The sequence below is a fragment of the Orcinus orca genome, chromosome 9 (genome assembly GCF_937001465.1).
Source record: "Orcinus orca chromosome 9, mOrcOrc1.1, whole genome shotgun sequence".
Taxonomy (NCBI): Eukaryota; Metazoa; Chordata; class Mammalia; order Artiodactyla; family Delphinidae; genus Orcinus; species Orcinus orca.
Window position 1 is genome coordinate 4,705,399 of NC_064567.1, and position 27,057 is coordinate 4,732,455.

At 39.8% G+C, this 27,057-nt stretch overlaps 1 protein-coding gene across 1 annotated transcript; it reads left to right on the forward strand.

Annotated features, from left to right (window-relative positions):
* Nucleotides 1–875: 875 nt before the first annotated feature.
* XRCC2 (X-ray repair cross complementing 2) lies at nt 876–24,400 on the forward strand. The gene is made up of 3 exons (XM_004281222.3): nt 876–1,009; nt 12,934–13,015; nt 21,439–24,400. The coding sequence occupies exons 1-3, from the start codon at nt 971–973 to the stop codon at nt 22,158–22,160; spliced, it is 843 nt and encodes a 280-aa protein (XP_004281270.1). The 5' UTR covers nt 876–970; the 3' UTR covers nt 22,161–24,400.
* Nucleotides 24,401–27,057: the final 2,657 nt, after the last annotated feature.

Consider the following 27,057-nt stretch of genomic DNA (forward strand, 5'->3'; position numbering starts at 1 on the left):
TGCCTCAGTTTTCTCATCTCTAAAATAAGGATAATAACAATACCCACCTCAGGACTGTGGAGATTAAATGGATTATTATATATAAAGACCTTAGGACAGTGCCTGGCACATAATACGCTCTGGAAGTGTTACCTATCATTACTAATATTATAATCGTTTCTTAATTACACAGCTGCAAGCGTAAGGATAAGAAAAAGAGAACCCTACACTGACAACCTCACTGTTTTGCCCAACTAAACAACAGCTACAGCTATTGGAAAGCGAATTTTTTAAGGACACATTCCAGTAAATGGCTTAATAGGCTGTAAACCCCATTCATGCATGTCTCTTATTCTTTGTTCTGTTCCCAGAGCTCGGCACAAGGTCTGGCATAGAGCAAATACTCAACATCCATCTATCTTCTATCATCTGTCCATCTAATATTTATCTATCTTAATGGATAGGCACTGGATAACAAACAGTAATAGAATTATTCTACCTCCAAAAAGAACTGGATATATCTGCCGGCTCGCTTTATTCTAAAAATTCGTTTAAATTTAGTATACTTTTTTCGTTTATTCAGAATCAACCATAAACTACACCCACAGCCAGCCAGAGGCTTTTAACCCAAGAATGAACAAAAAGGCCCGTTTGCTCAGTAAGTGTTCTGTTAATACTTAAAAAAAATACATGCTGCTAGTTCTACCCAATAAAAACAAATGGAAATTTATGAGAGGGAAGAAAAGAAAATCCCCAGTTACCTCTCGGTCTCCTAGGAGACGTGGTCTGACGTCAGTGAGCGGGGCGGGGGGAGGTCGCACGCCCTGCTGCGCATGCCCGCCGGCTCCCCGGCCGAGGGCGGGCGCAGTGCGCATGCTCGCGCCCGGGTCAGCGGGTTAGCGTCTCTGACTGGCTGCTGGGCCGAGGCCGCGCAGTAAATGGCGACGCTGGCGGGAAAGTTGAGTGGCTGTTGCGCCGAGCCTCCGGGGCGATGTGTAGTGACTTCCATAGGTCTGAGTCTGGGACGGAGGTGAGAGCTGCCGAGGTGGGAGCTAGGGAGACGAGAACAGGGCCGTGGGCGGGCGAGGGAGCCCCGAGGGCGCGGGAGGCCGGGGCGCCCCGGGGAGGGGGAGGCGCGCGGGGCCCGGACGCCGGCGAGCCTAGAGCCCCGCCCCCCAAACCTGTGTCCCCGGAGCCGGCCCCCGAGACCGCTAGCATTACGGGCCAAACCTGTCATGCGTGAACCAGTCAGACATGGTACGGTGTGCAAGAGAGGCTAGGAAAAGCAGGGGATCGCCAGGCGGAGTGCTCATAGACTTTTCTAGAACAGTGGTATCTGAGTAGGTGGCTCCACCTGTTGCCTCTGTTCTGTACATCTTTTGCTTAGGGCCTTCAGCCTCGCTATCGCAGCTTACATTTCCAGCCTGAGCATCCAGGGCCACACAAGCCATGTGGTGTCTGCAAAGATTATTCAGGAATTTAGACAGCAAGTATCAAGCACTTATTACGTGTTAACCGCTGGTTAAGAAACGCAAGAAACAGCTTCTGCTTTTGCAGGACAAGTAAGGGAGGCTGCCTACAAATTACAGGACGGTTGGTAAATCGTGCCGTCCAGTCGAGGGGCGGGCAGCCTGGAAGACTAACTGGGAGGAGGAGGGGACAGCTGAGGTTTTTAGGGACCTTTGGATGGTCGGTGGCTTGGCAAGGAGGGGGTGGCGTTCGGGGCAGGGAGTTGCAAGTATGTGGGTTCTGCCTTGAGCAAGGGCGTCACTGATTTAGGGGAACGGTAAGTGGTTCTCCGTAGACGGACAAAGCTAGTGGGGAAACAGTGTTGGGAAGTAAGCCCTGAGAAATAGGCAGAGGCAGGTTATGGAGGATCTTTTATACAGAGGAGGGAGGGGAAGCGATACCTTCTTAAACGATCAACAGGCTCTTTCTGTGAAGGACTAGAGTAGATAGTCTATATTTAGGCTTTGCGGGCCATTCGGTCTCGGTCACAGCTATTCAGCTCTGCTGTGCTAATGTGGAGGCAGCCAGAGGTGTGTAAACAAACGAGCATGGCTGTGTGCCAGTAAACCTTTTATTTTTTAAACTTCAGGATTTGGCCCACCGGCCATAGTTTGCCAACCCTTGGGCCTTCAGAGTAGAGGCGCTGCTCCCTGTAAGAACTGCTACAGTTACAACCTTACTGATTGAAATGATAATTTGAAACGCAGGTTAAACTCAGATGACTTTTGCAATCAGAACAAGCCTAACATCCAAAAAATGAGAGCCCAGTGCAGTCGACGCACTGAACAAAGAATATAGCATCATATCGTTTGCCTGCCACGGCTGTCTGGAGATCCTAAGCAAGATTAGCTCACTCATATTACTGTGGAGTACAGTGGGGTGGAGGGGAGAAGATTAGGGAGCTGGGCAGTTGGTGCCGCTTCATTCTTTTTCCTTTTTGTCATCAAAACCAACTAAGCAACCCTCTTTTCCCTTAAGTGCTGGGCTCTGTATGGCCATGGCTTAATTTCTTTGGATTCTATTGTCTTTCTTTGTACATCAGTCTACTAGATGGATCCTCCCTGGAGGCATTGTGTTGAGGAAGATATCTGAGGTCACAAATTATCCCAAGAAGCTGAAATAAACTACTTAATTTTTTTTTATTTTTAAAAAATATTTATTTATTTATTATTTTATATATTTATCTTGGCTGCGCCAGGTCTTAGTTGCGGCATGCGGAATCTTTAGTTGTGGCGTGTGGACTCAGTTGTGACATGCATGCAGGATCTAGTTCCCTGACCAGGAATCGAACCCAGGCCCCCTGCATTGGGAGCGTGGAGTCTTACCCACTGGACCACGAGGGAAGTCCTGAAATAAACTACTTTAAATTTTTAATTCACAAGAATAACCACCTTATAAAATAGCTAACCTTTCCCACATCTTGTGAGTAGTAGGGAAGAGACATTTCATACAGGGTCTTCCAAGAAAACAGTCGCAAAGAATTATTTTCCTTTAACAGATTCTAGGGATGCAATTTAGGGTAGGCCAGATAGCTGAGTGGAAAACTTATATAAGGAGCCCTTGATTTAAAGAAGACACACATTGGAATGCAATTTACAGTAGAATAATCTGTTCTTTACCTTACTTTTGCACAGTAACAATAGCATTTTTTACTTTTACATTCCTCTGACAGTATTAGAGAAGATTTTGGCAGTATTTTGGTATCATCCACCAAATGGCTTCATTTGCGCATCCTTGTTAAGTAGTGGTGTCCTAAAGCGGTCCGCAGCCTTTTGGGCACCAAGGACCGGTTTCGTGGAAGACAGTTTGTCCATGGATGGGGGTAGGAGTGTTGGTTCAGGTGGTAATGCAAGCGTTGGGAAGCAGCAGATGAAACTTCGCTCCCCCGCCGCTCACCTGCTGCTAACAGGCCTCGGGCCCAAACCCCTCCGAGGCCCGGGGGTTGGGGACCCCTGGTGTACTTTACATTTTCTCAAAAATGCTGAAAATGCCTTGAGTTTAAAAGTAATCAATGGATAGATTCAAAGTGTCCAGTTTTGGTTGTCATGCACAACATACTGTTTCCTCTCTTTAACCTTATTATAATAGTTTATATTAAAGTAGTACATGCTTATGACAGAAAATTCCAGTAGTACTGAAATGAAAAGTAGGAAACTTCTCCATCCCAATTATCATTTCTCAAGGTGGATTTTTACACATTTTCCCAGAGGTTTTCTAATGGCATCATTTTGGGGGCTGAGATAGAGAACCCTGGACCATGGCTGTAGTCTTGGCTCAGCCGGGAGCAAGCTGGATGATTTTGGATAAGTTATTAAACCTTGGCTTCTACCTTTGTAAAAGGAGGGCGGTAGATGATGATTTCTCAGTTGTCTTTCAGCTGTACTCCTAGGAGGTGGGTCCCTATATTTCTATGTGTCCTTTCACCTAAGCACAGTATTCCCTGCACGGTAAACACTTGATAACTATTTATTAATAATAATGACTGGTTTTCTTTTTTTTAATTTATTCTTTGGCCACACTGTGCGGCTTCTGGGATCTTAGTTCCCCGACCAGGGATTGACTCCACGCCCATGGCAGTGAAAGTGCAGAGTCCTGACCACTGGACCACCAGAGAATTCCCTGGTTTTCTTTTCTTAGAAAAGGTTCAGGGTGGCCTTTTTGCCAGAGGCAAATATTAATAAGAAAATATTTAGCATTTAATAATATTCTGGTCTCGCATGGTAGACTTAGAACAACATCTGTCCCCGTCTCTCTTTGCTTCCCTTCTTACCCAGAATAGAATCAGTGCTCCATCATTACCGTTCCTCCATTATGAGTACTTTCAACTTCCCTGTCCCTTTCAATCCTAACCTACTTTCCTAACTGCGGTTAAACCCAGCTGTCTACTTTCACTGTCTACCCACTCAGCTGAATATTGCTAAAGAAAATCACAACCAGGCCGACTGATTTCATTTTAAATTTGTAACCATCAACTTCAAGTGGACTCCCAGTCCACTTGTGTTTTTCTAGAAAGTAATTCACTTTCTCCCTACAAAACACCTGTCATCAAATCCAACCTTACGCCTGAATTCCAGACACACGTGTTCTAGTATCTTCTTGACATACCCACATGGATGTCTCATAGGCATCCCAGACTTAACATGCTCATCATGATTGACTCCTGGATGCAGAGAAAACATGAAAAAAATTTTTAATATGCCCTACACTGCAGTCTTGGTTTACCACCACACATGTACACCCAGCCCCAACCTGCTTCCTTCCAGGCCTTCCCTATCTTGTCAAACGGTGAATTTGTTCTACCTGTCGCTCAAGCCAAAAACTAAGTCATTCTTGAATCCTCTTTTCCTCTCCTATCAGCCCACATCCATTCGCACATCCTGTTTTCTCTACCTTCAATATATGTCATGGATTTGACCATGTTTCACTGCTTTTTACTGCAGCCATTCCTATTCCTGGGAACTGTCACCTGCTTGATCACAGTAACCTTCTAACTCGGCTCTGCTCCACCCTGTTCACACTTATTCTAACATATTTTCCACATAGTATCCAGGGTGATCCATTCAAAATGTAAGCAGACTCTACTGTTCAAAGTTTTCCAGAGGCTCCTGTATCATTTATAGTAATATCCAGAATCCTGTTTCCTCCACTGATGCATGATTTGCAGATCGTATGATTTGCCCTTCATTCCCGCCTCGGATCTCTTCTCCTGCCTTTCTGATCTCCTCTTCCACTCTCCCTCACTCTTCTTCAGACACACCGATGTCTTTGCTATTCCCTGAATGTGCCAAGTGTGCTTCAGCCTCGGGGCCTTTGCAGTTGCTTCAGAAATGGACATGGTTTGCCTCTTCACTTGCTTCATGTTTCTTAGAGGAGAAGCTTTTCCATCCAGTATAAGGAGGTCCTTCCTACTGTTAATCTTTATTCCTTTACTCTGTTTCTTTTTCTTCTTTACACTTACCACATCTGACATCTTATATTGTTTATATGTTGTCTTCCTCCCCACCTCCCACCCCTGCCAATGAAGGGTGGTGATTGTCCTCTGTTGGGATTACTCCTTTAAGTCTCAGTGTTTAGAACAATATTTAGCCCACAGTAGGTGCTCAATAATTGTTTAATGATAAATTTCATGCCTTCCCTTCTCTTCCTTCTCCTTTCTGCCTTGCCTCATGTGTCATTGAGAAAACAAAAAAAATCACAGGAACTCCCTTATTTTTTCCTGTTGTCTGTTACTGATCTCTAGTTTGTTTCCACTATAGTCAAACATACTCTGTATGACTTCAGTTCTTTTATGATTGTTGAGGTTTGTTTTATGGCCCAGGGTGTGATCTAGCTTGATGAACGTTCCATGGGCACTTGAAAAAAAATGTACACTCAGCTATTGTTGGGTCAAATGTTCTGTGTATATGAATTAGATCCTGTTGATTGTGTTGTTCAGATCTCCTAGTAAGTCTTTTGGTTTCTGAGAAGTGGGTGTTGAAGTCCCAACTAGTGAGTTTGTCTGTTTCTCCTTTCAGCTGTATGAGTTTTGCTTCGTGTATTTTGAGATGTGTCTGATACGTACACATTTAGGATCACATGTCTTCCTAGTGGATTGATCCTTTTATCGTTATGTAGTGTCCCTCTTTGTCTCTAGTAATTTTCTTTGCTCTGAAGTCTACTTTATTGGGTAGTAATATAGCAATTCCTGGTTTTTCATCAAGTCTATATTGATAAAAAGTACATGTACTGATTTTCTCTGAATTCCTTCCTGTAAAGTAGAATATTTTTGCTTCTAAGAAAGGGCAGGTTCTCCACTTGTGATATGAATTCCATCCACCCCACTCCACTCCCTCAAGGACATCACTCCTGTAGGTATCCCCACTTTTTCTGTCTTCTGCATCTGCAGTCTTCTTTCTACCAATCACTTCTATCAGTATCCTAACATAAAGCAGTCCACACAAAACAAACCAGAAGACTCCCTACACACCAGCCCCTACCAGCCCCATTCCCTTCCTCCTCTGTAGAGCCCTCCTCCCTTGTGCTCTGGCCTGAGCCTACTTTTCTCTCGTTCACTCTTCAGCCCACTGTTATCTGGCTTCTGTCTCCATATTCCACCAAAAGTGCTCTTGTCAGGGTTACCATCGAACTTCATGTTGCCAAATGCTCATTTCTGAGCACCCTTCCTCCTACACTAGAAACAGCAGAATATGCACTTCCTGCAGGCAAGCTGTCAGGACCCAGGATGGGGCCAATCAATGTGTGTCTAGTTCCTGCTCTCAAATTAACCCATTAGAAAAACCTCTTCTTCCCTGGGGAAGAGAGAACAGGAGGATGGGAGCATACACCAGAGGTTTTCTCCAGTAGAGGTCCTCACATACAAGGGAGGTGGGGGAGGGGTAAGTGTCCTTCCAATGTTAAGCTTCTGCAGTTTTGATTCTGTGCTTTATTGTCTCTTTCTGGGATCTTGCATATAGTTGATTATTCTGTCTAAATGACATTTTGAAGCATAGTCTGATATAACTTCCTAGTGAAACCTTAACTATGCATTTAATGAAATTACTAACTGGTAGGATGTCATAAATTTAAAATTTAGTCCTTATAAATTCTACTAGAAGTGAATGCTTCTTAGGTACCTATAGTAATTTTTGCTTGACTTTTTATATATCTATTTTTCCTTCTTATAGGGTGATTGCTTTTTAAAAAATATTAGTTGTAAAGGCAGCAGCTCTTTGGGGCCTATACTTAGAAACAATGGAATTTTTATGATTTAGTATTCGAGTAACAATTGTCTTTTCCATATAGTTTAGACGAAAGCTTTATTAAGAGCCAGGCCTAGTACTCTGCCCTGAAGGGCGGTTGAATTTTCTAAGTGGCAGAGGAGCCTAATTTCACAAGTGAAAAAGAATTAGTCCGTGAATTGAAGGGACTACCATGGTAAGGGCCCAATTTTGCATTGATCACATACATGTTAACATAGCTGCTGCTTTCCCTTGCCATCCTACACGTTCCAACTCCTCTCTTACTTTCTGTATGTTATAGTTAACACAGATTTGCCTGGAGTGAATTTCCTCTGTATATATGTAATAAAACTACTGAGAATTGTATTCAGTTTGTAGTGGAAATCCAGGCCTGTTATAGGGCGGGGGTGGGAATATTTGGTTTAGAGTGTTTGCTTCTTTAGGTAGACTTTTATACTTAACTGGTTTGAAACCTTGCTGCTGGGGTCCATCTGTAAACAGATTTAATCACAAAAGGTCAGGGGAAATGAGCCTTTATCCAAATGACAATTACATACACATGTTTGCCTTAATGTCATTCATTTCTGGTTAATTTGATCTTTAAGCTCTCCTTCCTGCTCTAGTGTAAGCTTTTCCATAACCAAATGATGTTTTAAAACATCTGTATGGTACGTGTTCTACTTAACAGGCATTGAAGCTATATGATTGTCTATAAAACAGACTTTTGTTAATGAGTGTTAAGAACTTTGATGAAAGCTGTAAGAATACTCAAGGACTTTTGTTTAGTAGAAGTTTGCATAGATTGTCCAAACATGTGAAAATCTATGTAGTTGGAGGTTCTTTTTACTCTCCATCCTCCCCCAATTCTACCTACCTGTGACCTGTTTACCTTCAACTTAATAGGTAGCTACTAAGTTTCTGCCAAATGTAAAGCATTTTGGAATTGGTGGTGAGCCAGTTCCTTTCAAGCTCTTAGATCCAGATGAGGGAGACTGGTAGGTAATGTGTTCCTAAGTATAGAAATAGCTTCATGGAAGGAGCTGGCCCTGAGGAATGTGTAGAATTTTCATTCATTCAATAGTCTAGGCCTTAGAGCATTTAATTGAGAGAATAGGGAAAGGACATTGCTCTATCAATGAATATTTTGTACGTGCCTGAAAGAACTACATGCTAAATCTCTCTTTCAGAGTTAAAGTTGCCTCTCACACAGATTAGAATCGACTGTCCCTTTTTTATGCCTTCACAGAGCCCCATGTTATTTCTATTGATATTATAGCACCTACCATACTTTATCGTACTTTTTAAACCTTTGACTCTCCCTCATTAAATTCTTTGAGGATAGGAACTGTGTCTGTTGTATCTATGTAAGTAAGGTGTTGTATCCATGCACCTTACTCAGTTCCTGGAATACACTTGACTTGCTTGAAATTTTTACCAAATAATATCTGTATAATTGAGTATTACCCCTTTTGCAGACCGTATACTAGCTCCAGTATTGATGTTGCTGTTGAAAACATTTGGGGCTCCTTGTGGTGTTAGAGGGAGTGCTAAGAGAGATGGTTGAGAGAGACCAGATAATTGCCTAGACAGGACCTCAGATTGGTTTGATCTTCGGCTGAGTAGGTCCAAAAACTGTCATCCCTGTACTCAGATTTTTTCAGACTCAGTGATACTGATTCTGAGGCTGTGTAGCACAGGAGAAGAATTCCAGGCTTGGGGAGCCAGAGATCTCAGTTAAATCCCAACTCTGGCGTCTACTAGTTTTCTCATCTGAAAAATAGAATGATAACAAATAGAGTTAATGTGATAATTAAAGAGATAATGTATATAAATTATGTACCACAGCAAGTACAAATAGTAGCTATTATTAGTTAGCTATTGTTATGATAATAAAACCTGGCAGATACTGATTTACAAACCAAATGCCAAATCTATTAATTTACAATATTAGTGAACTGCCAAATAGAGTAAAATTGTTGTGTCCACTGTGTATTCTCTCCCAGTTAGGAAATTTGCGCTCAGAAAGGTTGCTTAGAGAATCAAGAGAAATAGTTGAATTATCTTAACAGCTACCATCACCCTGCTTTGTTTGCCTGATGTGTTAATCTTCCCTAAAAGGATTAAACTGTCATGTCAAACAGAACTTACTTTGGTTCCCTTCACCCTGGCTTAATTTACTCTTTGCCCTTCTGAAACTCTAGATTGATTCTGCCTTGCTTCTTTCAGCTTATTCCTCAAATCTGGACAACATCGTGCATTTTAGTTTACATAATGCTCAGGTTAATGCCAAATTTTTAGGGTATTTTCTGCTTAGGTTTGTAAGATATCTCATCCCATCAAGTGACTTCTATAAATTGTTAATATTATCTATTTTTGTCAGAGTTAATCTATTTCCAAATTCTGGGAGGTACTTTCACTTCCTCTGTATTCGGTATACTCTGCTTTTGGCATTGTAAAACACTGTTTTGAAATTTCTCATTGATAGGTAGTTTTCATCCTTTGAAAATGAATTTGACTTTTTAGTAATAGTGGAAAGTCAGATGCAAATCGGCGAAGTCAGCCAGTTTGATAAGAGGAGTAATACCATTTTTATCTAAGAGTCCTGTCAATAAAATTCTAATCCTTTTCTGAATTCTGTCTTACAAGGAATTCTCCAGAGGAGGATTCTAAAATATCTTGAGCAGTGACAGTAAGGGTAAACAGTTGGAGTAGCTTCTCACTTTAATCATTCTGATGAGGATGTTGGTCATTTGTATACATGCTTTTAAAAACATTTTATAGTCATTTCATGTGTTCCATCTTGTCCACGAAAGTTTCTCTGTCTTCTTCTTTTGGACCCTCAACCTTCTAACCCAGTGGTTCTCTTACTTTTTGGCCTGAGGACTGAGTTACAGCGTAATAAATGGTGCAGTATTCGTATGTCGTACAAAATGGTCACCACAGCAGTTCCGGTTAACGTCCATAAGCAAAAGGTTGTTGTTTATGTGGGTTATATCTGTCAGTGAAATGGAGAAATTTAAAATACTTAGTGATTTCACCAATGCTTTAAGTATTGGGATGCTGTCAAGCTCACGGTAGTGGATAAAAGTTTTCCAAAATTCAAATTTTATCATTGGCAACAAATACTGTCAGTTTCCTTAAAGTGACCAGCTGACTTTCTTTGTTTTCAGTAAAACGTCTGCCAAATAACAAAGTCTGTGTCATCCTAATTTGTCTGTCAGTCATTCTTTCAAATAAAAGGGTGTTTTATGAAAAAGTATGCAGCTCAGGTAATCACACAAGTGCTTTTCCTAGAGAAAAACCATTGTATTTCAGTTCGGAGCAAAAGTGCTTTCCTTGTCTGTGTGTGAACTTGGGGGAAGTCCCCAAGACTGCCTTCACTTCAGACACCAACTGCAGAGTTCCAGGTTCTCGTGACCTCACTCATTCTGACATTAATTGCATGTTTGGGGGTCCCCAAGACCACCTTCAGGTTTAGTGATTTGCTGGAAGGACTTACAGAATATGCTGAAAGCTTAGTCATGGTTATAGTTTACTACAGCAAAAGGATACAGATTAAAATCAGCCCAGGGAAGAGACATAATGAGGCAAAATCCAGAATTCCAAATATGGAGCTTCCGATTGTCCTGTCCTAGTGGAGTATGGACGGTGCTAACTGTCCCCAGCAACAGTGGGGGACAGTATGCCAACCAGGGAAGCTCCCCTGAACTTTGGTGTCCAGAGTGTTTATGCGGCTTTGTCATGTAGACATGGTCAGCCCCCTAACCAGCTGGCCTCTGTGTCCAGCCACTATGCAGAGGTTGAGCTGACCCAAAGCCCTCACCTTTAGGTGAAGATACTTGTGAGACTATCTGGTGTGGCTCAGGACCCCCAGGTAAACAAAGACACTTTTATCAGCAGGATTTTCCAAGAGGCTTAGAGATTATTTCCCAGGAGCCAAGGGCAAAGGCCAGACCTCTCTTTGGTCAAGGTTAAATTCTTTCCTACTAATACGTTTCCCACGTCATCACAGGGAATATTTTCAACAGTACTCAAAGGTTATGATTTAATATGGAGTCAATACTTATTTACTGCCACATCAAAAACATTCTTATGCAAAAATAGTTTCGCTTGCTTCTTTGTTCTTCTGTGAGTGGTGAAGAGTACCGTGTGCACTAATATGGTTTGATGCCACTGCCTTGATTGTGCTGGGTGCCAGCAGTGTTACCCACCTTTGCTGCTGCACCATCAGTGCAAGTGTCAGCATAGTGAGAAAGACAAATAATGTCTTAATATTTATGAAAATAATTGACCACAGGTTTGCCCTCAGAAGCTCTGTTCTAACTCAAAGCACTCTTGAGTGTAGTTAGCAGTCTTTAGCTTGTTTTGTGATAAAATCTCATCTCGTAGAGGACCTAACTGCAGGTTCTTTGAGGGTAGCTTAATTATCTTCATTTCTGTAGTCTCCATTTTACCTGCCATAGTGCTTTGTACATAGTAGACATTCAGTAAATATTTGCCAAATTAATATATAGAACCTTTTCATCACTGCAGGAACTCTTTCAAAAACTTTTGCTTCTGTTTAAAAGAAAAAAAAAACCCACAAAGGATGACTGCTTTTCTTCGTTTGTGATACGGGTTTTTGTTGTTTAGAAGGGTTGTCAAATCTGTACTGTTTCCTTAGAACCTTGAGAATCAACTTTGGTTATACTTCCCACGTTGACATTTCAGTCTGTCTTGGAATTTTGCTTCCTGTAGTTCTAGCTCCTTCTGTCTTGGTACAGGCACTTCTCCAGGTTAGTGTGATGAACTTGAGCCTTTTCTCCGCATCTGGCTTTGCTCTCAAATCCATCCCCTCGGTAGCCACCAAGATGATCTGTTTGAAATGCAGATAATAATAGCTTATGCTTACTCTGTGCCAGGCACTCTCGGAACACACTGAATCCTCAACAGTCTTGTGAGGGAAATAGTTTGTTTTGCTCACTTTACTGATGAGAAACCTCAGGCCCAAAGACCTAGCTGTCTACTCTTAACTGTTCTAGATTGCTTCTTAAAACCCCTTGCTCTTATCTACAAGCCAAAGAGCAAACTCCTAAAGGTGACATCCAAGACCCTTTGTGATCTGACTTCTGTTCTTTTAGGACTTCATTATCTCCTGCCAGTTTCGTGCCACAAGCTCTAGCAATTCAAATCTGCTTATAGTTTACCCACACACTGTGCTGATGTCCCATCTGCCAGGTATGCCTGCTTGTGCCTTGTTCACGAATTGACAAATTCACTGGGAGCTTCTCAGGGAAGTTCTTCTCCACCTTTCTCTCTGTCTCCTCCCCTCGCTCCCCTCCCCTAGATAAGGAGCTGGCGATATAATGGGCAGACAGATTAAAAGCTGATACCTGATAACAAGTGTGGTGAGCAGAGTGAGAAAGATAATTATAATGAGTAAGGAAGGTAAATTCTTTGCAATTAGCAGTTTGGTGCTGTGTCCCAAAGACCCTATCAGCTTCTTTGAGGGCAGGGACTCATTTTATACCAACTGTATATGGTACATTAACAAAAAATAAAGTATTTTCTGAATAAATGAACACAACTTTTCTCCTAAACTGTATTTTCTATTTCATAATTTCCTTCAGATCCTCAAAATGATGAAAAGTCTCTTACAGACTTTTGGAAAATTGAATAAATGTCGATTTCTAGGATTTTATATTTTTAAACAATGAGTTTTCCTTCTCTTTTTTTTCCCTTTCGCAAGCTCCTTGCCCGACTGGAAGGTAGAAGTTCCTTGAAAGAAATAGAGCCACATCTGTTTGCTGATGAAGATTCACCTGTGCATGGTAAAAACACAATCTCAAGCCAAAATATAGTGTCATAAATTAAGTTTTATAAAACAAGTTTTTCCCCCACGTATGTTCATATACATACACACACTTCTAGCAACAGCCTATATAGGTTACACTGTGAAATTAAAAACTGAGAAAGATGATGATGAGACACTTTTTTTTTTTTTTTTTTATGAAACACTTTTAAGCCTTCATTATCTGTGTCAGATGAGATAGGGTTTGGTTTATTTGCAGTTAAGTCTTCAGTATGAAAACCTCTTTTATCCCAGCACAGTATTTAATGGGAGTTTTGTTATTTATTTTTATTCTTTACAAGTTTGAGAATCACGGGAAAGTCCTTCGGTACTTGGTAGCTCTGTTAATATTTTTGCGATAGGGAGAATAATACCCACTTGTTTTACTGGCCCCTCTACACTAGGGAGAACTAGAAAGAAGGTAGTGTGCTTAGGTGGTTTTCTTCTTTTTTAATATAACAGCCTTAAAGAGATACAGTTCACCCATTTAAGTGTACAATTTGCACACTTAGGCATCTGTCGGCACAATCAATTCTAGAACATTTTCTTCACCCCAAAAAGAAACCGTTGCCTATTACTAGTCACTACCCATTTCCTTTCACATCCCTTAGCTCTAGGCAACCACTAATCTACTTTCTGCCTCTATAGATTTGCCTTTTCTGGACATTTCATGTAATTGGAATCATACAGTATGTGGTGTTTTGTCACTGACTTTTTCCACTTTGCTTAATATTTTCAAGATTTGTCATATTGTAGCATGCATCAGTAGTTCATTCCTTTTTATTGAATAATAATATTCTATTGTACCCATTCATCAGTTGATGTGTACATTTGGGTTGTTTCTACTTTTTGGTTGTTATGACTAATGCTGCTATGATCATTTTTTGTACAAGTTTTTCTGTGGAGAAATGTTTTCAGTTTCCTTGGATAATACCTCTGAGAGGGACTGCTAGGTTGTATGGTAACTCTGTTTTTAACCTTTGGCAAAATTGCCAGACTGTTTTCCAAAGTAGCTGCTTGGGAATTGCCGCATTTTACTTGCCACTATCAGTGAAGTGTATAATGGTTCCAGTGGTTCCAGTGAAGTGTATAATTGTTCCAGTTTCCCCACTTCCTGCAAACATGTTACTGTCTGTCTTTTTGATTATAGCCTTCCTAGTGAGTATGAAGTGATACCTCATTGTGGTTTTGATTTACATTTCGCTGACGGCTAATGGTATTAAGCATCTTTTACCACAATAAAAAAACAAAATGTCCTTCTTTGACTCTAATAACAATTTTTGTCTTAAAGTATACTTTGTCTGATAATAGGCTAGCCACTTCAGCTCTCTTTTGGTTACTGTTTGGTTACTATCAGCCTTGTAACATGAGATGTAAAGTGTGCCCATTGTAAACAACCTATAGTTGGATCATGTTTTTTTATTCCATTTTGTCAATCTGCCTTTTGTCTGGACAGTTTAATCCATTTATTACTATTATTAGTTAAGATAGGGTTTATGACTGCCATTTTGCTGTTTTATATGTGTCTTACGTCTTTTGTTTCTCTATTCATCCTTTACTGTCTTCTTTTGTGTTAAATAGATATTTTCTAGTGTAGCATTTTAATTCCTTGTCATTATTTTTACTTTTTTTTTTCTTTGAGTTATTTACCTCGTGATTGCCCTGAGGATTACAATTACCATCTTAATTTATAACAATCTGGTTTGGATTAAATACCATCTTAATTTCAATATTTTATAAAAAACTTTGCTACCGTATAGCTCCATTCCTGTCCCCTTCCTTTGTGCTGTTTTAAATTACATATTTATATACGGTATGCCCTTAAACACACTTAAAATTTTGCTTAGTTAAAATCATTAAAATTACTTAATGCAGTTGTTTCTTAAATCAGATGAAAAAATAATTAAAAATAATTAAAAATATAAAAATGATTTAATAATTATTTAATAATCTTAAATCAGATGAAAAAATAATTAAAAATATAAAACACTTATACTGGCTTTTATATTTACCTATGTAGTCCTATGTTCTTTATTAACTCATTTGGATTTGTTACTGTCTACTGCTGTCCTTTCATGCAGCCTGAAGGACTCCTTTTAGTATTTCCTATAGAGCATATCTGTTAGTTAAAAAAAAATTCTAAACTATCAATAATAAATGACAAATTTTGATCAAACATGTTAGACAAAAGATTGAACTCTTTTTATTCTATCAGAAAGGATATTATTAAGTTGAACCTTACGAAACTGACATTAAAACATAGGTTCGAGGACTTCCTTGGTGGTGCAGTGGTTAAGAATCCTCCTGCCAATGCAGGGGACACGGGTTCAAACCCTGGTCCGGGAAGATCCCACATGCCATAGAGCAACTAAGCCCGTGTGCCACAACTACTGAGCCTGTGCTCTAGAGCCCGAGAGCCACAACTACTGAGCCCACGTGCCACAACTACTGAAGCCTGTGCGCCTAGAGCCTGTGCTCCCCAACAAAGAGAAGCCACCGCAATGAGAAGCTTGCGCACCGCAGTGAAGACCCAGTGCAGCCAAAAATAAATAAAATGAAAACAAAAAAAAAATAGGTTTGAAGCACAGCTTATACATTTGAATATTACATTTATAGAAACTTTAAAAACACCATTATGTTCAGTCACTAACAAAAAAGTTTACTTAAAACTATGATAGCTCTTAGAGCTATAAAACTGGTTAGATGGAAAAAAAGAACTGGTTAGATGAATATTCATGGGAGCAACAGCATACATAAGACTGGGATTATAAGAGTAATTTATCAACAACAGCAGTTTATCAGAAACTGTTATAGGGAAGCTCAAGTTGAAGCTGTAAGCGATTTAGCTGTTACAGGGGTCTCTAATGCTGTTGTAAAACATATTTTTAATACTTTTTTGGGATAGTACTTATTCAGTACCATATACAGACTCATTACCTCTTCAGTACTATGATTGTACTCTACAAATTCAACATATTTGTTATACAATTAGTAGATTGGTACCTAGATGGTGTATTTTTTTGGCTTTTCTTTCTTTTACTTATTTTGAAGGCTCTTTAAATTTGTAAACTTACTCCGACAATCTGTTACCCAAACCCCTTACTCATTCTATTTGTGAGAGTAACTATCAAGGCCAAACCATCCAGATTTTCTGATTTAGTTTAATTTGTCTAATGTCAAACTGTAGAGGTGATTTTTTGGGGGGGTTTTTTGGGGGGATTGTTTCCTTTAACTACCAGTTGTAGTATGCAGTAGTTTGCCTGGACTAGGGTGAGATTTTTTTAACAGCTCACAGAAACTTACGAGATACTGATTCAGATGCAGTTAAAAGGACCGTGTCTCCTCTACAGAACATAATGTTTGAATATTATTATTACTTTTTTGGCTGCATTGGGTCTTCATTGCTGTTAAGCGGGCTTTCTCTAGTTGCAGCGAGTGGGATCTACTCTTCGTTGCAGTGCACGGGCTTCTTATTGCTGTGGCTTCTCTTGTTGCGGAGCACAGGCTCTAAGTACGTGGGCTTCAGTAGTTGTGGCGCAAGGGCTCAGTAGTTGTGGCTCGAGGGCTCTAGAGCACAGGCTCAGTAGTTGTAGCTCACAGGCTTAGTTGCTCTGCAGCATGTGGGGTCTTCTGGGACCAGGGATCAAACCCGTGTCCCCTGCATTGGCAGGCAGATTCTTAACCACTGCACCACCAGGGAGGTCCCTGAATATTATTTTTGATCTTATGATTAGATAGTAAATGTTTATAAAAATCAGTGAAATTGATTTCAGTTCATCATTAAACATATTTGCAGGGAATCTAGTTCAAGAAGTTAATGATAGTATTCATGTGTAATTTCCAAGTTTGCAGATTTTACTTACCCAGTTGTTATAAATGACCTTTTCCCCCACTTTGCTAGTAATCTGTAAAAGGATAGGAGGGTTTCTATCTACCTAATAATCTCTTAGCCAGCCTTAAACTTTGCCTCAGTTTAACTTGTGCTGAACCAAGGCTCTAAGGAGTCCATATTTACACCACACCAGCTAGTCCTTCGTTAACACATGGATTTAGAAAGCCTTGTTAAACCATGTAGGAAAGCCTTTCTCTTTTGTGTTATGATGAAAAATGTTCACGAGCACCACCCCTCTCTCCAAGAAAATACTTGGCAAACTTTTCATTTTCTCCCCTGTTCTAAGAATCCAGAAAATATCCAGAGATATCTCACAGTTACCCTCTGACCAATATCAAGTATTTCTAGCTCTCTGTGGAGTCCCTCCTCTTTTACTTCAGAATATGTTACATTTCTCTTAGCTTAATTTATCTTCATTTGACTCTCCAGCCACATGGAACTGCTACTGAATTTTTTACTTTTTAAATGAGCCTAAACCATTGTGTTCTTTTCTAGTCCCTGATGTGTCCCTACCTTCCCCCACTCTGATTTCTCTCCTTGCTCTTACTCTAGAGGCAGTGACTGCTCCCTGTGCTGCCTTTTCAGCTTATTGACTTCTTTTTTTTTAATAATAGACTTTAAAAAAATATTTATTTATTCGTTTTTGGCTGTGTTGGGTCTTAGTTTCAGGACATGGGAGCTTTCATTGCAGCATGCAGGCTCTTTGTTTTGGCGCGCAGGCTTCTCTCTAGTGGCACACGGGCTCAGTAGTTACAGCACACAGGCTCTAGAGGGCGCGGGCTTAGTTGCCCCGCGGCATGTGGGATCTTAGTTCCCCGACCAGGGATCGAACCCGTGTCCCCTTCATTGGAAGGTGGATTCTTAACCACTGGACCGCCAGGGAAGTCCCTCAGCCTATCTTCTGAGTATCTCAGTTTTTAAAGTTTGGTTCATAAAATGTTTACATTAAATGTGCTTTTGCAGGCTACACATTTACTGCTATAAGTTTACTATCCAGGACCAGTTTAGTGATCTGTTTCCTACCCTCCCCTGCCATTTTTTTATTTTTAGAACTTTTCTGCTGCATTTAGTATTATTTAGTACTATTTCTATTAAATTTCTGTTTTATCTGTCTTTATGCTGACTTCTCTAACTGTGGATCTATCCAAAGAATTGAGTTTTGGCCCTCTATCTTAGTTTTAGGTTCACTCCCACCCCCCAAAGAGTTTTCTGTTCTCTATTCCTGTGTAACTTATTCCTAGATTGCTATATCCAGCCTCTTATTACTGTTGTGAATCTTAAATCGTAGTGGCTGTAGGATATATTTATTTGTGACACCTAGAGATACATCTTAACTTACCATTTTGAAAGCTAAATTTTTTTTTTTTGAAAGCTAAATTCTTGTTAGGATATTTACATGATTATGTGAATTAAAAATCTCTGCTGGGCTTCCCTGGTGGCGCAGTGGTTGAGAGTCCGCCTGCTGATGCAGGGGACACGGGTTCGTGCCCCGGTCCGGGAAGATCCCACATGCCGCGGATCGGCTGGGCCCATGGGCCATGGCCGCTGAGCCTGCGTGTCCGGAGCCTGTGCTCCGCAACCGGAGAGGCCACAACAGTGAGAGGCCCGCGTACCGCAAAAAAAAAGAAAAAAAAAAAATCTCTGCTCTGCTTATGTGTTTTTTTTTTACACAGCACTTCCAAGCCTGTCTCTGAGAACTTTTAAATCACTACCTTAGGTTTAACCCTTACCTTCTAAGTGAAGGAGGCTGAAGACGTGATAGAAATGAAGTGTCAGCGCACTCGGGCCCAGGGGCAGCTGGCCTTCACACCTGCAGACTCTGCTAACCAAAGCCCACATCCCCACCTGTAACTCCCTACCACACCTGCTCCCTTTCAAAGTGCCGTGTTCCAAAATTGACTTTCTTCACCAAATGAGAACTTACGTTTTCATTATTTAGATTTCTTCTAAGAAATTCTTAAGAAGAAAGTAACCTGATGAAATGCATTCAAAAGATACCATACTTTGTGCTGGGGATAGTGTATTCAAGTCCCCACCTTAAAGTAGTGAACAAGAAATAGAATCAGTCAAGCAAATCATCAAAAATGATATAGCATGTTAAGTGTGATGACAGAAGATGATACAGTTTGCTCTTCCCACCTCAGAGTGTTGTTACTAGGATCCAGCGAGATACGCAGCCGTCCCTTTTCATTTGGAAAGCGCGATAAAAAGGTTGGTTACTGCTTCTCAGCCTCTTAGGCTGCCTTTCCTGGGGAAAGGAGAGAAGGTGCTTGTGTGTGGCCTGCTTGTCAGTCTCTGCGTCGTGTTTCTGCGTGGTCCTCCGTGTCCTCCAAACCACTTTCAGGTTAATCTTGCTAAGCTGTGTTTTCAGCTTTCCTTCACTATCATTAATATTGGTTCGGTGTTAATGTTTCTTCATCGAGTGCGTATAGCTTATTCTCTTTCTATGATAGAGGGCGGTAAAAGATTTTTATTTGGGGGCAGGGAGGATTTCCACTTAGCTCATCAGTTATATAGTAGGAGAGAGTAACTGGAACATCTGGATTGAATATAGTTTTAGTCACTGTGTTAACTTTTAATAAGAGCATCCATGAACAATTGTTAATATGAAAATAGTTTTACTCCTTGAGGCTGGAATCTTGGGGGCAGGGGTTTGGGGGAGTCTTTAATTAAAATTTTGAATTGCAGATTGTATATAAGATTATAGTGGAAATTGGCTGAAGTTTTATACTACCTTAAATATGGTATGGTGACAGATTGCTAGGTTTCTTACACATTATTTGTGAATGTTCCAACATACAATGGTTTGTTAGGAATAGCAGGATATAAAGTAACTGGATTCTCAGATCGACTTATAGTTTGTTTAGGGCCTAATAATCTGCATTTTTAACATAGTGTTTCCAATTATGTAGTTCAGCCATAAATTAAGTGGCAAACAGGGACTTCCCTGACGGTCCAGTGGTAAAGAATCCGCCTTCCAATGCAGGGGATGCGAGTTTGATCCCTGGTCGGGGAACTAAGATCCCACATGCCGCGGGACAACTAAGCCCGCGTGCCACAGCTACAGAGCCCACATGCCCTGGAGCCTGTGCGCCACAACTAGAGAAGAGAAAACCCACACGCCACAACTAGAGAAAAGCCCATGCGCCACAATGAAGCGTCCGCATGCCACAACTAAGACCCCATGCAACCTAAAATAAATAAATAAATAATAAATAAATCTTTAAAAAACTAATTAAATGTCAAGCAAACAAGAATTGGAAGGCCACTGTTTAGAGTGGATTTTGAAAAGCTCTGGAGGCTGGACAGTTTCCCCAGGTGTTTTATTTTACCTGTGCTGTCCTCAATGGAAGAGAGTTATTGGAAACTATATAGAAAGCGATTTGGGGTCTTCAAAGTTTAGAGTAGTTGACTTTGATTTATAATGCTAGGAAAATAATTCACAGTGCAGATGTCATTTCAGCAAGACAGTATCAAGCGATACTCATATAGCAAAGGGTAACTGAAGGCAGTTTGGAAACGTGCAGGGGTGTTTTCACCTGAGGGATGCAGTTGGCCCTTAGGGCCTGAAAGCTGTGGGTTCTTACTGCCTTGTATGTGTGAAACTGTATCATCAAGAACTGTTCCACCCATAATGCCAGCAATTTTGAGAAGCCCTAGTTAGGGACTGTTTCACTTGCACGTAGCAGAAGTCCAGCCAAGTGGCTTATTTTTCTCGCACAGGTATGGAGGCAGGCTGGTGTGCGAGGTTCCTTATTGTCATCCACGTCCTGGGTGCCTCCTGTCTTCCTGCCCCACCCTTTTTAGGGTCTGCCCTCCTCAGTGTATACCTGTCATCTTCGCTGTCATCTCAGAGGAGGGAGCGGCAGAGCAGACAGAAGTGGTGCCTGTGTGAGGACAGCACAACTTGGAAACCCCAACAGACATCCACCTGTGTCTCATTGGCTACAGCTGTGCTGCCTGCTGGCCTCTCGTTGCAAGGAAAACTGAGAAGAATCGTTTTTAAGCTGGGCACATTGCTTTCCCCCCAAACTGGGGTTTTATACTTAAGGAAAAATGAGAAACTGGATATGGGATAACTAACTACCAGAAATGGTGTGTGCAGTAGTCAGTAGCTTTTAAAGACCCTAGATCTGTGGCACTTCATTCTTAGTGCTGTAATGTCACCAATTTAAGTGTGAGTGTATGTGGCCCCCTCACCAGGAGATTGGGCCTCCCTTAGGCCCATTTCAACCATGTCATTTTGTTTTTCAAATTTTCTTTGTGCTAATTAATAGCCAACACCTTTCTCAGAGGTGAAATTTAGTGATTTACTTTTTATTTCCTTATTTATTTGTATTTGCTTATACAAATCCGTTTTGGCAAATGGATTTAGATTTTCTTTCAAAAGGAAAAAATTTCAGTAAATGTCTTTTTAAACATTTTTGCACACTTTTCATTTTGTAGGCTATCATTATTGTAGGCTATCAAATGCTGCTGCATTTTGACTGACATTTTTAAATTTTACACAGGTGATATTCTTGAATTTCATGGCCCAGAAGGAACAGGAAAAACAGAAATGCTTTATCATTTAACAGCACGATGTATACTTCCAAAATCGGAAGGCGGACTGGAAGTAGAAGTCTTGTTTATTGACACAGATTACCACTTTGATATACTTCGGCTTGTTACAATTCTTGAGCACAGACTATCGGAAAGTTCTGAAGAAATAATCAAACACTGCCTTGGGAGGTTTTTTCTGGTGCACTGCAGTAGTAGCGCCCAGTTACTCCTCACACTGTACTCGCTAGAAACCATGTTCTGTAGCCACCCCTCCCTCTGCCTTTTGATTTTAGATAGCCTGTCAGCTTTTTATTGGATAGACCGTGTCAATGGAGGAGAAAGTGTTCACTTACAGGAGTCCACTCTGAAGAAATGTTCCCAACTCTTAGAGAAGCTGGTAAATGAGTATCGGTTGGCTCTTTTTGCAACAACACAAAGTATAATGCAGAAAACCTCAAGCTCAGCAGAAGGGCCTTCTTGTGCCTTTAATCGCCAGAGTGATGTGGATGTAGACTATAGACCCTATCTGTGTAAGGCGTGGCAACAAGTGGTAAAGCACAGAATCTTTTTCTCCAAACAAGATGATTCCAAAACGAGCAACCAGTTTTCTTTAGTTTCACGTCATTTAAAAAGTAACAACTTAAAAAAACATTTTTTTATTATTGGAGAAAGTGGTGTTGAGTTTTGTTGATATGTATCATAAGATAGTCTTTTTGTAGGATATTATGCAAATTTTAAAACATCTTTAATAGGCCAAAAGGGTTTGATTCTAAAGTTCTTAAACTCTAAGGGAACTTAACATAACCGTGTTTCTATACAGAATGGATTTCTTAAACTAGTACAGTAGAACCTTAGACTCTTCTTCCCTAGGTTGTTGAAGATTATTCAAAGTGATAATAACAATTAAGCTATATTAAGTTGTTTTAAGACTAAGTAAATAAGATATACATTTCAGTCCAAATAAAGTGGAATATTCTAACTTTGTGTCACATTTCTGGAATTCAGTTAAATACTTGTTTAGGAAAGTTGAAATGCATTTCTGATTTTTCATATGTAACTCCTTTAAGAAGCTGTAAATTTGGAAAATGTTTCTGTAGAGCTGTTATTTCTGTAAAGAGGATGAAAACAAGGAGCCTACCCAATCTGCCTTTCACACCAAAGACGATGGAAAGTCAGAGCACTTTGATCTGTTTTACTGAATTCAAAGATGGAGCTGCATTATGCTTGAGTTTCTGTATAATTTTTAAAATACAGGGAAATAAGATACCCATTCAAGGAGTTCTGTGAATATTGAAATTTTCATCTTTCTTGTTAAGTGATAGATAAATGCTAAAACTATATAGTAACTGTATGTTACTTGTGTTTTCTTACCCATTTAGAATACTTCAGACATACTCTGAAATGAATTGAAATGTTTCCAGCTGAGAGCTGGACAAGGCTGTATATACTTTGGCCCAGTAATGACCAGAAAGGGGAGCATGCACCTCCAGGGGCACACAAGGTAGTGTATTGTGGAAGAGGAAGAAAATTTTAGAACTTTGATTTATATATTTTAATCTAAGAAAAGATTAAATTATATCAATATTTGATATTCAGATTGACCCTGGCACTCACTCAACCTATATATCAGATTGCCTTATGTCACATGTATATTTGAGGTATCCTGTGGGAAAACTGGAAAGAATTGACAGTGGTGTTCTCACAGGTATGTTCATTTATATGTAACCTATTTAGTTAAAATAACTGTACGTTCACTTATCTAACGAAGATTCTTTATAAGGGCTTAAAGGATCATCTTCATAATGCAGGCATAGCAGATGTAGCATCTGCTGTCCATACCTGGAGCTCCTGGAGCTTACCTGCAGTTCCCCAAACCCAAAGACTTCTGAAGGTGTCTCTGGACGCCAGAGCCTGCTGCATGGGGCCCAAACCTGGCAGTCCTTAAGCAGTGAGGGTCAGGATTTGGTAGATGAATGCACCTGCTTCCTCACCCCTCAGTGAGGACAACGACGCATTTCTCAGGGTGGCCCTGGTAGGACTGATTCCCAGTCACGTACAGCAATAATCTGTCCATTAACTCACTGTTTATTGCCTCCCATCCTTCCCTCTCACTTCCCCACTCTCATGGGGCTCCTGGGATTGTCTCCCTAATGAGCAAATCCTTGTCTAGGAACTACTTTTGTTGTGGGTTGAGGGGGAACCAAACTGTCGGCAGGCGTCAGACTAACAGCCCCTCTAGGCTCAGTATTTGCTCTTTAGCCACATTATGGAATTTAAAATGATGGCATTCTAATTGGCTGTCAAGTTAAATTACATTGGATCACATTACTGTCATTCATACCCGCTTACCTGTGTGCCATCAATAAATGTTCTCTTGCCATTAATATACTTTAAAATATTTACATATTTTATCCATAGTTCATCCTTTTTCAGCTTATATTTTTCTGTATGTTATTACATGCAATACATGTTACACATAAGTAATTTATAAATATTTGTATGTTGAGGGAATATGCTTATTTTTCCCCCATAAGAGTGTGTGATCAGTAAGAGTGACAATCTCTTGCTGTAATTAAGAGGACTTCTCCTTTTAGCTGTTGAGATGTGAAAATTCTGCTACCTTCCCTGTCAAGCTCTGGGTGTGTGTTACATGTGTTTATGAAAAACTTAGCGACTCTTAGCAGAATTCTGGCCTTGGCTATGATAGGAGTTTCCATTTCTCCTCTGTATCAATGAAGTGCTAATTTAATGGGCTGTTATTCACAGATTTATAACTTATTCTTCAGGAACATGATTAAAAAATAATGAACTTTTATATTAACTTAAATTATCAATTATGTATTAATGTGTCAGACCAAAGACTTAGTTATCTTAAAAAGATTTGTTATCTAACATGTTGGAAGGAATTAATCCTGGCTAATAAAAAAGTCTTTTAAACTAAAAGTTATACCAATGGGATTTCTTGAACACTGTAGAAAAATTAATACTTGTAAAAAGAACCAACCTTAAAGGGGTAGAAGCGGCACATCCTGAGCCACAGGTGGCGGATAATGGGGATGCTGGATGGGACCAGAGGAATAGCCGGAGTGAGGACTACGGATCCTAGGATAGTTGTCCCATTTACTTGTTTAAAAGGGGGGATCATAAAATACATTTCTTATAGGTGCACTTCTCAGGGAGACCATTTAAAACATGCATATGAAAGATGTTTCAGATGTTCATCTGATAAATGCTACAGAAAGTCAAGACAGTGCTCACCTTATCACTTCCATTGTATAAAGTTGTCAGCTTTCAGCTCTCAAATGCTGGATTATTAATATCATTCCAGAAAACTTTGATGCAGACTACTCTTCTGTATGGATTATCTAAGAATGAGGATGAAACAGACATTTTCAGATGAACAGAAACTGAGAATTTACCACCAAAATTGCCTCACTAAAGGAACTTCTGAAAGATGGACTTCAAGGAGGAAGAATATGATCCCAAAGCCTGAAATGTAAGAAGTAATAGTGAGTAGAGAGAATAGTAAGCACTTGGAGAAATCTAAAGAAATATTGATGGTGTAAAACCACATCCAATTTATGGGAGGAAGAAACGATATAAAGTAGCAATTCTAGGCATCCCATTGCCTATAAGCCTAGTACATAGAAGGTAGGTAATTGAAATTATATCAATCTAAATAGCTTGTATTATTCTGAAGGAGAGTAAAGATATGGACCAAGTTTAGACTTAAGTATTAACTTGACCATTTGAAGAGCTGCTTCTAAAAGAAACAAATTAATATATGCTCCAGTAGTATATGTTGAGGCAAAAGGGAAAAGAGAAAAACAAAAAGTGAACAAACACAGAAAAAGTGGATAGGACAAATGAGCACTAAATAATGCGGTAGAGATAAATCCACTTATAAATGTGTTGAACTCTTCTGTGAAAAATCTTGGGTAATTAGGCTAGAGTTTTAACAATCTGCTATATGCTTTTTAAGGAAATACATCTAAAACCAAGATACAGAAATGTTGAGAGCCTAAAGATTAAAAAGACCGGAAAAGTATCAAAGGAAGCTCCTGGAGCGTATAAATAGACTTTAACTGTGGTAATATTTTCTGTCTTAACTGGTTAATGATGGAAGGTTTAGTTTACATGTCCTTTGTAAGATAACTTCAAAAATATAAAGCAAAAATTTAGAGACTACAAGGAGAAATTGACAGTCACCATCATGGTAGACATTTTAATATACCTGGGAGACCAAGCAGTTAAAAAATCAGTTAAAGAGAGAGAATCTAAGCACAAGCTCAAACTTGATGTAATAAACGTATGTAGAACTCTGCAGACAAAATGAGAATGCATATCTTGAACACAAAAGGAAAATTTATGAAAACTGATCATGTGCTATGAGAAGACATCAAATTTCAGAGAGTCAGTATCATGGAGATCATTTTTCTTCATTATAATGCACTTGTCAGAAGTCGACAACAAAAAGGATAACTAGAAAGTTTCCAAATTTAGAAAAAAGTTTAAATTTCTAAATAATCAATAGGTCACATAAGAAATCATATTCACAATTAGAAAATACTAACATACAAATTGTTAGAAAAAGAATAAACACAAAGGACACAGGAGAAAAACTGAGTAGAAATTACTGAAATAGAAGACACGAGAGAAGCAACAAAGTCAAATGACTGCCAAGAGCAAGGGCTCAAACAGTTTTCAGAGCGAACAGGAAGGCATGACTGTAAATAGAGCGGAGACTTTATATCAGTACAACCGGTATCAGTAAATCTGAAAACTGAGGCAGTGGACACATCAAAACAATCTCAAAAAAAGTCCCTGAAAAATACTGTAATCATTACAAGACTTGAATCAGTAATTTGAACTCTCCCCACAGTCATTTAGGGGGACTTCCAGAAATAGCAGAATATGTCGCTACCAAAACAGATCCTCTCTGGAGGATGACAATATCATTCATAGGCCTCAAGTTATTTTTAAAAGTGAATTCTTAAATGCAGTGTCCAAAATACAATCTAAGGTATTACGACACACAAAAAGACAGGCCTCTATGGGTGAGAAACTGCAGAAAGAAATGACCACCCCCGCCCCCACAGACATGAATGTATATATCAACACATCCACAACTCATGCAGACTAAGAATACATGGGAGGAACGCCATGAGTCAGGAGTCGGGTAAATGGAGTGGGTGTTCTAAGGTCTTTACATTGTCTGGGAGAAGGAAAGGTATCAACGTTAGACACTGATAAAGAGATTGTGTCTTATGGTTTCTAGAATAACCACTCAAGAATAGAAAAAAGTTATAATTTTTCACATTAAAGGAATGGACAAAAATCCTCCATTAAATGCGAACTAAGAGAAGGCTGGTATATGTACAGTAATACCAGACAAAAGATACTAAGGTAAGGATAGAAGGTATCTTTACTAGAGGTAAAGAAAAAGTGGAGTTGATAAAACTTTCAATTCACCAGGATAATACAGACATATAAGGGGAATAGAGACATTGAGAATTATGTTTGGAGATTTTAACACCTGAGTAATCGGTAAACAGTAAACAAAACAAAATCAGTAAGGATACTAAAAA

Excerpts from the sequence above, each read along its gene's own strand:
- XRCC2 (XM_004281222.3), top strand. The coding sequence starts at position 971 with ATGTGTAGTGACTTCCATAGGTCTGAGTCTGGGACGGAG. Across the intron at positions 1,010-12,933 it reads GGTCTGAGTCTGGGACGGAG|CTCCTTGCCCGACTGGAAGG; the intron begins GTGAGAGCTGCC and ends CCCTTTCGCAAG. Across the intron at positions 13,016-21,438 it reads TGAAGATTCACCTGTGCATG|GTGATATTCTTGAATTTCAT; the intron begins GTAAAAACACAA and ends AATTTTACACAG.